The 13,620-nt window shown below is 41.9% G+C and overlaps 1 protein-coding gene across 1 annotated transcript in view; it reads right to left on the bottom strand.

Moving 5' to 3' along the window:
- Window positions 1–832: 832 nt before the first annotated feature.
- veph1 (ventricular zone expressed PH domain-containing 1) overlaps window positions 833–13,620 on the bottom strand; it is a 52,613-nt gene continuing 39,825 nt past the window's right edge. The window contains exons 11-13 of the mRNA XM_036536788.1: window positions 11,847–11,964; window positions 3,650–3,786; window positions 833–1,293 (exon numbers count right to left, since the gene is read on the bottom strand). Coding sequence (XP_036392681.1) covers window positions 1,057–1,293; window positions 3,650–3,786; window positions 11,847–11,964 — 492 coding nt within the window. The 3' untranslated portion in view covers window positions 833–1,056. The remainder of the gene's footprint in view (window positions 1,294–3,649; window positions 3,787–11,846; window positions 11,965–13,620) is intronic.

The raw sequence follows: 13,620 nt of genomic DNA, 5'->3' as shown, positions 1-13,620 counted from the left end.
ATATTTTAACTTGAACAAAAAGGGGAGATTCAACTGTCCCATCCTCTTATGTTCATATGTAATTGCTCTTTTGGTAACTGAAGTGCTTACATGTTTTTTGAATTTTCAAATTACTTGCAAACACAAGTTGTTTCACAAGTTATGAAAGACAGTATAAGACAATATAAATAACAATGGAACTATCCAGCACCATATCGACAACAGCTTCACCGCAAATCCTTACCAACGCAAAATAAAACATTCTGACACAGATGTTTTCTTGGATGGAAAATTAAAGGAAAGGAAAGCACTCTCTCCACAGTTTCTCTGTGGAGAAACGTTCTCAAGAGAATCAGAGGTTTAGAAACATCGATCAACACGAGCAAGTTTAAAAACTATTGTTCTCCATTCTGTGGTCCTCAGCAATTTATGGAACATCGCTCTTTTATGAGAAATGGCACTGAGTAACACTAGGCCAGGTATTTTTTTTATAAATGGAAAGAAACACGTATAACTTTTCCAGCTAAATCTACTAAATCATAGGCTTGTTTGGGAAACTGTACTCAACATCAAATGATCTCATCTGCTGCGGATTAGCATCACCACTTCTCAGCATTCAGAGTTCAGAAAGAACAAGAAAACTGACATTACTCTTGGTTTCCAAAACTACATACTGTAGAGTACATCAGTATTCTCTGGAAGACTAGTGAACACCAGCGTAATAGAAACATCACAGTTTTATGGTCACCCCACAGTCAGGGCATTGTGAGCCGTCAGGACGGACAGTTGCTTCTTGTACTGTAATTTAATTCAAGTCACACCGACGTTCAGTTCTGGTCATGTGGAGCTGGTCACTTATAGGACCTGTCCTCACAGTGCTACTGCGGTGGGTGGGATCGAAGGTGGTGGCAGTGCTAACGGTCTGGGCAGGGCTTCGGTGTGGATCCCAGTAGTGGAGTAATCTGTTAATAGATTGGCAGTGGGCTCTCAGTCCTTGCATTCTGGGGGAGGGTAAGAGGTCAGAGATAAGAGGTCAGAGGTGGCTGTGGTTTATGATGGTGCGGGTTGATGGATGGGTCACAGGTACGTGGTGGCCTCGCGGTTCTCCCTCTCCTTCGCCTGGGCCACGGCCACGTTGATGCACTGCAGCCACTCCTCGGTGTGCTTCTCGTCCTGCGCCTTCAGCACGTACGTCTTGCTGTCGGTGAAGATCTCGAAGGCCCGCGGCAGGCTGCGGTCCCGCCTCTTCTTCGCCACCACCTTCACGCTCTGCACCTTGCTCAGCTCGATGGGACTGTCGCCCAGCTCATCCTTCTGCAGGGGAAGGAGGGAGAGTCATGAGCGAAAGCATTTCTCTACAGGAGCGACGCTGTAAAACAGACTTACTCAAATTGCTGAAAAGCTTAGAATACGATGGTCTGATGATGCCACTCTCCATCGCTCAGAGTTCTAATCACCACTGTTGTTGAATGTGACACAGTCTTAATTGCATAAATCTACAAAACATGTGGGTGCTGATGTTCTTTTTGTGTGTGCCTTCAGATTTGCAGACAATTACAAACATTCTGCAATCACTTGCAGAAATCTCTCTGTGATCTTTTTGCCATGAGTACTGTCTCACATAGCCAAGCAGTCTAAACAGACACAACTGTTCATTTATAACTGTCCATCAGTGATAACTACTTAATGTCTTCCCAGCTCAACTCACTAGTTGAGGTGGTAGTGTGGCAATAGTGATAAGGAATACAACTTGTAACACAAAGGTTCAGTTGAATGGTGGGGCACTGCTGTTATACTCTTGAGCAATGTACTTAATCAGAATTTCCTCAGTAAATATTCAGCTGTATAAATTGTATACAGTTGTATGTACAATTGTATGTCACTCTGGATAGGATCATCTGCTAAGCAAATTAAATGTAATGTCGCTGAGCATACCTCCGGTGTAAAAATTCAAGAAAGAAGTGGATATTTTCTTGTTGACTTGGGCACTGGTTTCCACAGGGAATAAAATAAAGACCCATTGGTTGTGTGATTGATGTTTAACGTTCTGCTCCATGTGGAGCCTGCATCTCTCTGCCTTTGTGAAGGGGGCTGTGATAACTGATGGACTGCAGACATTTCCTAGGTCAAAGTTCAGCCCATCGGCCCCCTGGCCTGTTCTTAACCAAATGTCTCCAAGGACTAGCCCACATCCTTAACTCCTCTGTCGGGCTTCATAGTGAGCCTACTGTGCTTAATGCATGGTTTTAGTATTCATGTATTCAAACTAGCTACAGAACAGCCGGAAGACACCAAGGCCCTTCCACAGGATGGAAGGGTGTGGGGGGTAGCTCTCACCAGAGCAGTACACGTGAATGGGAAGGGGAAGTGGGATAGTGTAGAGGGGGTCTCACTAAAGCTGTGCATGCAGACTTTGCTGACATGCCAAATAGCCCTGAAGGTACTCTGGCTCAGCGAGCTGTCTGGTCCCAATTATGAAGACAGCCCCAAAAAAGACAAAGGACTCAGGAATGATGGCAGACAGAGCAAGAAATTCTTCCAGCCAGTGGAGTTCAGGACACCAGGAGGACTAAAGCACAGGCACATCAGGAGCCAATGGAGAACACAGCACCAGTTTACGGGAGGGCAAACCATCCGCTGATCACCCCGGTGGAGAGCAAGAGGGATGTAAGGCCAAGTGGAGGACAGAGAAACTCGGAGGGCTGGATAAGTTGTGGTGGGCCCAAAGAAGTTTCAGTGGTCCAACCCGATAATGCTTCTTTCATCTCTGTCAATATTTCCTCAAAGCCGAAAGAATGCAAAACCCTCAATCCATAAAATCTCTCAAATGTGGACCAGTGAGTGGTTCTCAGAAGATCTTTGTCCAGAGATTGTTTAAAAAACATGACTTTGTTAAACAATGGAGGCTCTTTGTTCTGCAAAATGAAATTGCTATAATGACCCAGTCTCACATTTTAAAAATAGAAATGGCAGTTTCTAAATGGTACAATAAAAGAACACAATATATCTAATTTCCTTGTGTGGCTAGCCATGAATGAATGAATTGTTTTTATGCTAGATTGAATGTTTTGCTGTGTTTGGCATAGTACCAGGGCTCTCTGGTGCCTAGCCGGCCTCAAATCAATATGTTGTCTCAGAGCTTTTTGACTGATCATTTTTTTTCCACAATGATGGCTTTTCCTTTAGGTTAAATGATCTCAGACCAAATTCAAACTCTATTATCAAAGTCTGTTACGTACACATTGTTAAAATAAAGCTTAGGGATTCTTTCTTCTTCTTTTTTGCTACTTTTGGGTGTTGATTTTTATCCCAGTTTATAAAACATGATGACTCATGCAGTTTCTGCAATCGCCTTTTGGCATAGGGAGTCCTCCAAGGAATTTTACTGGGACCAACATTATTACATTTAGCCGCAGTAAATTCCCTGGAGGGAAATTAATGCTTTATCATATGACGAGGTTTCCATTGTTCCACAGACACTCTCATCATGATTCAATTACAACGAGGGAATGATATATATATATGTATATATACACACATATATATATATATATGTATATAATAAAAATAAACAGGACAGGAGGCATTGAACAGGGTGGTGGTGGAGACAGGGGTGAAAATGCATAATCACTCTTTGATGTGCTCCTCAGAGTGTGAAATGTATACCTACTGATTTTCCTTTTCGGAAGAGGAGCTGGTTGCCGGCCAAGGTGAAATAACGTGTTTTCCAGCGTTTGATGAACTTCCACCGCACCTGTTTCTCCTTCAGCTTTCCCTCAATTAGTGGCTGGCCCTCTTGGTTCACAACTGAAATGAGAAGTTATACTTTTAAACAATTCAAAAAGAGGGACTGGAAAACAGAACTCTGACAGGGAGTGTTTGTGCATGTGCGTGTGTGTATTTCTGTGATCCTGTGGTGGTCATATTAAAACAGTGTCACAATATCTCAACCAGTGGTGATATTCACCAGTGGGGGGGAATACTGTTTTGTTCTTTCAGATACTGGAAACACAAGCACTTTGACGCACTCACAATTCCAAATAAATACTCTTTCACTCACACATCTGGACACTTTCTATTACACACAGGCACACACAAACACATGCTCACTCACTGACACACACATCTGCACTGACACACCTGCACTGAAACCTACACACGCACACACACACACACACAAAGCCTCTATCACCTGGGTCTCAGTTATTCCCAGGCCTGCTACCTCACCACTCCCCATGGCCCATGTCTGCCTCAGGGAACAGAGAGGAACTGAGTCACTGAAAGCACCCGGCGCTGATCCATCCCATCCGCCCACGGCCCACTGCTGGACCCGTGCCACCTCCACCCCTCTAAGCTGTCCTACCCCCCCAAAACAAAACACCAGCCCGTGGCCCACAGTGAAAGAGAGTTAATGACCATTGCAAACTGCAAAAAAAAGGTTGTATTTCCCTCATGATGTTTTCTCATTTTATTACTCCAGTGAGACACAGGTGATGCACAGAACACAATGCCTTGCCTCTGTCTGTCTTCATGAGGGACATTCAGGCCCCCACGCCTCCCCCGCACATTAGCTGGACCTGTCTGGACATTGTTTCCGGAGGTCTTTTGCTTTCTGGAGAGCTCTGTTGATGAACAGTGCCAGTAAAACAGGAAAACAGGGTCTAGCTAATCCAAAAGAGCAATCAGTGGGCCATTGTCCTTGCTGAAGGCTCACCAGTATATCTACCATATTTTCATCTTCTTAGATTCAGAAAAAAGGTCCTGTCTAACGCAGCTGCCAGTAAGTGATTATTACCAAGCCACGTGACCTGTTGCTGACCATGCACAGAATTGTATAATAGAACATTATAACATTAGTCACAGGACTACATAAGCAACAACTGCTACAATCTTCTGGCATAAGATAGAAAATCAAACATAATTTTACATAAGCTGCTGCAAATCACATTACACACTGACAGCATTACTGTAACATTTTATGGCCGTAACACTTTAAGTGCAACTACATCACAACTTCAGGAGCGTTACTATTTTATAAACAGGTAGCAGGATTCTATACCCACACATAAATATCTGTAAACATTGTTTACACAAAACTCCAACTAGCCAATTGAAAAACTGAAATTTCTACCACAACCAACCAGAAGAGTTAAAAGTAATCCACAAAAGGTAATCCACAAAATACTGAAATATAAGATTATTTATACTGAAATAATCTTTTAAGAGAAGCCTTCTCTTTTTTATGAAGCCCTCTTTCTTTTGGAAACACTGGTTTCCAGAGCCTTATTTTTAAATTATCGGCAACCAGTTGTACCTTTTTGTAGGCATGTAAATCAATGTTGATAATCCTTGAAATATGGAAATAAAAATAATAATTAATAATAAAATGTTGAAAATGAAATTATGCCAAGACTATTTATAAAGAATTCATAAACAGGACTGATATAATGCACGTTATGTAAAAACACTGTATATTGGTCCTCGTCTGCCACCATAAAGCACAGCATTTGGTTATAACTGCTTAATAAAGTAGTAATGTCAAGCTCATGAAGATGTAGTAAATTTTATGAACCTCTTATGTTAGACTTAATATAAATTGGGACCCATTTTATTAATTCCATTAGGTTACCACACCATTACGGAAATATTAAGTGGAGTACTCTACTTTGGCTATTCAAGACAAGGTCTCATAAAACCAGAACAGGATCATGTCCACCAGTCCAGCAGCCAAAAATAAAATGTGACCTCTGCCCCTTTCCCTCTCTCCCCTTCCTGCTCTCCTCTGTCTTCAACTATCTGGCTGTCCATCAGCAATGACCAGTAGCCTGTGCCTCACGTGTAAAAACTGACCAAGACATTATTTATGTGAGAGCACAGTGAAGAAAAAAAAAAAAACCTTGAGTCACTGTAAAAACTTGGAGCAGATGTCTCCTGCACAAGAGTTGTTGGAATGTGTAACCAGGCAGTGCTGAATGCACGGATCCATTCCTCAAATTCCACAGATTGTAAAGTGGTTCCAGCGCTCACATGGGTGTGTGTGGGCCAAAGCCCTACGGGCTGTGCCAATACACAGAGTCATTTAAAGCAAACAAACAGCAAAAACAGCCCAAAAAACAAAATCTTTTACACATGACAGCATTTATGTGCTCACACATTAGCTTATAATATTGGCTTCGAACATCTTATACTTCTCATTTAACACTTTTCTTGATAGAAATGCCAAGACACACAGGTCCAGCGCTCTAACCATTACCCTACACTGCTGCCCACGATCAACAGGTCCAGAGTCCATTGCGCTAATCACTATTTCCTACTTTTACACAGCATTAAATGGCAGCTCCTCTAAACCTGTCACATTCAACATCCTCTGTATTTCCCTCACCTTGTAAAAAAATGAAACATACATCAACTTTGAAAGCAATGCAAGCCGGACCTTTTCCCGAGATGTTTATGGAACATGATCCTAAGTTTTGAACACTCTGACAACAACTGTGTCCGAAGGGAACAACTACATAAGCTTCTCAGGGGAGGGTAAATAACTTGCTCACGTGGTTGCACACTTTCACAAACGCAGCACGTTTCCAAACTTTGTTTCAAGCGTGTGTCCGCGGGGTGGAGGCAGGTCAGGTGGGGGGGGGTTCATTCCAGGGATTGATGGAGTTGTTGTGATTGCTGGCGACCTGAGATTTCACTTTTCTGCTGATGCAGAGGTGTGAGGATCAGGACACTGCGTTACACCGAGGACACTCCAAGCCAACAGAGACCAACACGACAGCTGTGATCCTGATTCAGTTTTACCTGACAGACCAGATCCTGAGTGTTATTTGACCTGAAAAAGTTCAGCACGTTCTGCCTTTGCTGGAAAGAATTCAACAAACTGCCAGAAGCCACAAGAGGTGCAGGTTTCTGGAGAGACTCAGGGAGGCTGTAGGGTTGTAGTGGTGGTGTGGGAGCTGTCCAAGGGGGGTTAACTGAATGCTGAACAAATGTACAGAGGGCAATGCTGATGCCCATGTGACAAGATGACAGCCGGAATTTTTTAATTTCAGTTTTACAGCTCTCAAGTGGGAGGTCTCTCCGACCACTCAACAGAAGAGTTTCAGTCCTGGGGGTAGGTAACTGGAAAACAACACACAAATACACACACTTTCTGGCTCTTCACCCAGAGAGCTGTAATGAATTTGATACTAATTTCCTGAAGCCAGTGCTCTTTTTCCAAGTAAAGAGAAAAGCATCCCTGGAAGATTTCTCCAAAACAGCATCAGCACTTCACTTTGTTAAAACTAATGTGTCACTGGTAAATTATGGGACAGAAACATGAACAAAACAAAATCCTGAGCATTTTAAGCATTGTGCTGCGCAACTTTAATCATTTTCATTCAAGTCAAGGAATGGAATTTCAGGCAGAGACAGAGCTAGACTCCCAGTTATGAAAACTGCTCCCTTGATGATGGATGAAACTAATCAGAAGGCTTTTCACTACATAGCTGGGGAAGACAGGCCTGTGGTCCAGACTCCTGACTGCATTTGGCACTTGCTGATGGATGGGATGAGAGTGGGTACTAATGCATCCACAAAGCTTGTGGGATGGAGTTTGAAACATATACCATATGTGAGGGAGAGTTAGTGGCTGTTAGCTTGAAATGTTCTGAAGTGTAAGGAAAGAGTTCCCTGTAAGGCAGCAAGATACTGATTTGGTTCATTGTGTTTTTATGCTGTTATTTTCTGTTCCAATGCCTTTGTCCATGTAATTCACTTTTGTTTTTATTTTGAAAGGCTGTACAAGTAGTACTGTACAATGTGTACTGTACAATGAACAGATCCACAGCTGGTTGGCAGAATAAGCAACTGTTCTATTCATAAACAAAACTATGGAACCACAGCCTAGTTTTTCTTCTCCCATATCTCTCTTTTTAAGGAGCCATCTCCTTTTCCTCTTACAGCTTAATCTGTTTTACCCAAACTACACTGGATTCAAGGCTAGCCAGTCTTCAAAGACTGCTCTTCTCTCCATTACAGGTGTACTTAACTCTGTCATTGGCTTTTTGGTCACTGTTCTCAGCTTGGCTGCATCTTATCTCTCAGCGCGATCCTACAAGGTAACTTAGAAAGGATTAGTACTGACCTCATGCAGCCTTTCAACTCAATTCCCCTAGGGCTCTGTGTTTGGACCCCTACTGTTCTACCTGTACACAAAATCTATTTTTTGTTGTTATTGCTTCTTATGGCTTTCACTGTTGTTACTGGTCATTACACTACCTGCCTCCCATACCAACAAAAACCACCTTAGCCATAATCCTTATTTCTCTGAGAAAAATCTCTTCCAACATAAGTAAAAATTTCAGTGCCATCCACTGCTGTTCACCTCACAGCAAAATTCAAATGTAAACTATGAATGGTACTATGCAATTTCAGAGGACTTATCTGTATGCTTTTAGTAGTCCCATTAATTCAATGGCAAAATTAACTGAACATGTTCATTGTATTTCTTAGGTTAACACAGTAAATTTTATTCACCAGTGGGCCAAAGTGACCACTGAATCACAAAAAGAAAATACCTCAGACGTCTTCTGACATCCACAGGTGTAAATTAATATCTCATAATATTTTTCTTACTGGATTGTACCTAAAGGGATTTAGCTTCTTTCCTCTATTTGAACAGACCATTTGAAAAACAGAGACACAAACAGAAATCTGTCTGCCTCCTCTATCTTCTCGACTCTGAGATGGGACATCCCCAGGTCCCGACAGACTACTTGAGCCAGGCACAAGTCCAATCAAAAACTTCCCTCAAGAGGCAGAGCCAGAAGGTAATGAAAAACTGCAAAGGACTCTCTCCTGCGAATGACTCTCTGCCGGGGCCAATCCTTCACATCCTCATCCCAAGAACAATGTGGGGAGTTCTTCTCAAAGCTTTGGCCGACACAAAATGTTTTTAAAGCACAACACAAGGGAATGCCCTATGCTGGTCAGGGCCACCACTTTCAACTGTAGCCTCTCTGTGGAGAGGCCGGGAGTTTTTGAAACCCAGTCACCATTCTCCATAACCCCTGACCCGTCTGAAAAAGAGCCCAGACTGTATGCACAACAGTGCATAGCATGGAGCCTTCATTTGCTAAGCACTAATCACAGATCAGCCATAAAGAAATAGTGATGAACAAAATAGAGCTTCAGGTGGCATTGTACAAACTAATATGACTGCTTTCTGGATAATTGATCAAATCAATCAGAACATTTTCAATCAGAACAAACCAATCAGATCAAACAAATGAGAACAGCATGTGGTTCAGGCAAATGACATTACTCAGCACTTGTTATTTTATGGGATGAGAGCAGGAAAGAATTGGGCAAAAAGGCCATGGGGGCCAATGATAATAATCCCAACCTTTATCAAGTAAATATTCATATAAAATATATAAACTAAGCCACCTGTTGTTATTGTATGGGTGGCGGTGGTTGGCGATTATAGAGCAGGTGAATGTGGTTGTGGTTGGTGATTAAAGAGACGCTCATTGTGGTTGTGGCTGGTGATTAGAGAGTGGGTCTTTGTGGTTGTAGTTGGTGATTACAGAGTAGGTCATTGTGGTTGTGGTTGGTGATTACAGAGTGGGTCATTGTGGTTGTGGTTGTGATTGGTGATGAGAGAGTAGGTCATTTTGATTGTGGTTGGTTATTAGAGAGTGGGTCGTTATGGCTAAGGTTAGCAATTAGAGAGTGAATCAGAGTTTTACATTCCTTTGCGCCCAACATAACCATGACCAATCACAGTCCCTCTCCCTGTGAGACATACTGGCAGATAATGCAACATGTATGCAAAAATCTCCTTGAATATTACACTGAAATGCAATTATCATGTGCGGTGATTTTTATGGCAGGTTGCAGACTCAGTTTAATTTAACAAATGATTTCAGTTGTATCAAGGAATTTGTTCCAGTCTGATATTACTCGGGGAAGCATCTTGGGAGTGATCCTTCATTTGGCTTTGTGCATGGAATGTGTAAATGGTGATGACAGCACCAAACATCTAGGGGTGTGGGGAAAGAAGGTTGTCGACAGACAACTGACCAAAATAAAGACTTGCAACACGTCTGTACACCAACCAAACACTTAACAGACTTCAAAGATCAATTAGTCAATACAGAACACCTGATCACTCTGCCACAAAGTGAAATATAATTTAGCAATGTGATGTAACTGTCAACTCAGAAATTTTTTTTATCAGTTACAACCTTATCAAAGCAAGAAAACAAGCAAAATATCAGATGGTAGCTGGCTATCCATCGCTTAGCAGTGTTCAGGTCATCTTGTGCTTGCAGTGCATAGAGTTGGTGCTGGTTGCTGTGTGGAAACATATGGTATCGACTGAGGCATCATTGAAATTTCTGTAACCTAAGTTAAACTTTGTTCAAAGTCTAGCAGAGTCCCCAAAGCAGTCCTTGGTGAAATGGTTCAAGCACAAATAGGAAAACCTTAGTAACTGCACTTTCCCAACTGCACAAAACCATTGGGAGTACTGTTGTGAGTCTGTTGGAAAATAATGATGTATGACTCGACTAGGACCTTTTCAGCTGCTGTGACATGAATGTATGACATGCTATGGCATGCTAAGGCTGAAGTTTTCCGTATTGATTCATAACTCCCTGCTGTCCCCCTTTGCTTTGCTCTGGTGAAGCAGTGACTGAAGTCAACAACCAGGGATCTACCGTTTTAAAAATGGCACTCAGTCATTGGTTCATTGTGTTTTCCAACACTACATTAGCAAACAATTAAGTTTGTGTCTGCTGTTCCTAATATTTTAAGACTTTTCTGCCTTCTGATAAGCATTCTACACTAAGCAAGATATGTACATGTTTGTACAGATACAGTAGATCCAAATGAATAGCACACCACAATTCCTAATGTTCCAAAAGCTGGTAAACAAGCAAAACTCCAAGCGACAGAAAGGAGCCAACTGCTATCGAAAACTAACCCAAAGCATCTGTATGTGAAAGTTTCTCCAACCATCTCCAATTTTGTCTTTAGTCCATTGTTCCTGTAACTATTTCCACTTGTGCAACATCAAAAGGAACTGGTGTCTGAGAAAACACACAACGCACAATGAAGACGCAGCATGTTTCTATTCAGGTCTGACAGAGCAGCTTCTATTTGGATTTTGACAGAGCTGCGTTTTTAATCTGTCACTCATTTCCACTGTCTCCCATTTTCTGATCTGTCTGCAGGCATACAAGACAGCCAACACATCTGGAGTCCACATGCTCCTCACTTTTTTGGTTCTGTTAACTACAGAGTTCTGTGAAACATTCCTACTATGGCGGCAGTGTACTTAACATATTCCCTCTCCCTGAGGTTCTCCTGATACAAATTGCACATGATTCTGCAGAGAGGATGTAATTAACAAGAAGAAAAATGAGAGATCATCATGTAACAACCCATTTGTTCAGTTTTTTCTGACACAAATTACTCATGATTTTCTGAAAGGGCAGGAATTAAACATTTAAAGAAAGAATGATTATCATGTAATAACATGATTCATTCTCCCTGTAGTTGATACAAATTACCAATGATTCTCTAGATTCCCCAAAATCTTTGACCCATCATCCTCTGGAGGGCTGAGATGATGTCACACAGTAAGATGCATCTTCGATCTTTTAAGGTGGATCTCATTGAGGTTTGACTTTCAATCAGCAGGTGGCAGGCACCTGGATTCAGACTGCAGATCTGAATACTGTGGACCTCATGGGGCCATACACCCCTCATAAATGCTCAAATTTGATACATCAAGACCTGTGATCTTCACTGACATGTGTATCTGTGTCTTGTTCAAGATCTTTGAATTTGTTTGATTCATTCAATTATGGTGTACATACCTGTGGCTTTCTCTGGATTATTACACATAAAGCACAGCCAGCCTCCTGCCTCTTCACTGTAACCAAACAAGTCGAAGAAACGCACTTCCTCCAGGTGTACCTGCAAGCTGTCCAAATCCTGGAGAGAGAGACAAGGGAAGACAAGTACAGAGTAAGAGAGAGAATGACAGTAACCTCAAAGGTTGAAGAGAATGCCACTTTATGTTTACTCAAGGTGGACTGAAGTGACTTGAGGCAGGAACTCTGCTTCACAATTCTGAGAAGTGTGATGTGAGGTAAAATTTTTCTTTCGTGATTACATTAACCCTAGAGTTTAAAGACGCAATGTACTGTCGGCCTCACCATCGCAGACATAGTGAAACGATACATCTATAATCCAATGATGAATCCCTCCTACGCACCCAGTCTCAATGTCCCTCTTGACCACTTACTCCTGGATAAGGAGCAGACTATGTTCAAGCTGAAGGCCTGATATTAGTCCACATCTGGAAGTGCTTTACTCACTGGCCTGGGATCAGTGCTTGTGTCAGCGGCACTCCGCCTGAGCACAGACACACTTCTAATCTCAATGCCATCATACCAAGGCTCCCTCACACCATGTCACAAGAGAGGAACTGTTCTTTCTATGTTCCACACATATCATATACCTGTCACATACTATTTGTCTGTACCATATGCTTTGTGTATGTTTGTCCTAGTCTTCACACGTACCTCAGATAGGCTCTTCTCATGTCTTTCATAAAGTCCTCACATTATGAATCTCTCTTCACAGACATTAAGAGATCTCACTAACAAACCTGTCTCAAGTGACCCAAAAGGGACCAAATATTTAATTAGAAATTGTGGTCAAATCATTCATTCATTTTCTGAGTTGTCATAACTATTTTATTGTGAATGATATTATGCACATCATCCATGTCTTTCATGAGCTTGTTTCTTTGTGATCTGTTGTATAATCTTTGCCGGCTAAAGTAGTTTACTTGCTGATGCCATCCTTTGTGTCTACACCAGAGATAAATGTAAATGTGTCATGATCCATTGTTAAACTGGTTCTGAATACAACACAATAGTAGACAACAAAAACTCTGCTGTTTGTTACAAAAACAGTTTATGGTGAATGCATCACAATTTATGTCTAGAAACAGCAACTGAGAATATGTGAGAATCATAAATGTACTTGATATGCTTGCTGGTGTTTATTCCTCTGAAGTTTCAGTCAGAGGTGTATTCTAACACTGAGATTGTGCTGGACAGGTGTGGATTTGGCTTCACCTGACGTAGGTCACTGCAAATTGCTGGCACACACCTTTAGAGAGAAGGCCACGTGCCAGCAGTGTGGAGAGAGGGGGCCGTGGACTCAGATCACAAAAACTGCATGTGTCTCTCCTGAACCACCAGTGACCCCAAACTTTTTAAGGGATTCAGAATGAATTAGCAGCATGTCATCTAACACTGTCTGTAACCAAGGGTTCTTTCCCCCTTATGTGAGCTTACATCCTAGCACAGAAGAACTGTGAGCATGAATCCAATCAAATGAAAACATGTTAATGACCACCGTAAATCATGTCTATGAGTAAACAATAATTCGTCTCCACTGGCGTAACTCTCTGGTTGAACAGTTCCTATTTTAGCCCATTTAAACTGATCTCTATTCAAATGAAATACATTGTTCAAGGTTACACCAACAGGGTCCATATCTGGAAATTCACACCCACAGTCCTCGTTCCCATCCTCTAACCACTACACTACACTTTACACTACAGTTGGTTCTGCC

This window comes from Megalops cyprinoides, chromosome 9 (assembly GCF_013368585.1).
Source record: "Megalops cyprinoides isolate fMegCyp1 chromosome 9, fMegCyp1.pri, whole genome shotgun sequence".
In the NCBI taxonomy this organism is placed as follows: Eukaryota; Metazoa; Chordata; class Actinopteri; order Elopiformes; family Megalopidae; genus Megalops; species Megalops cyprinoides.
This window is presented reverse-complemented; position numbering and strand designations above follow the sequence as displayed.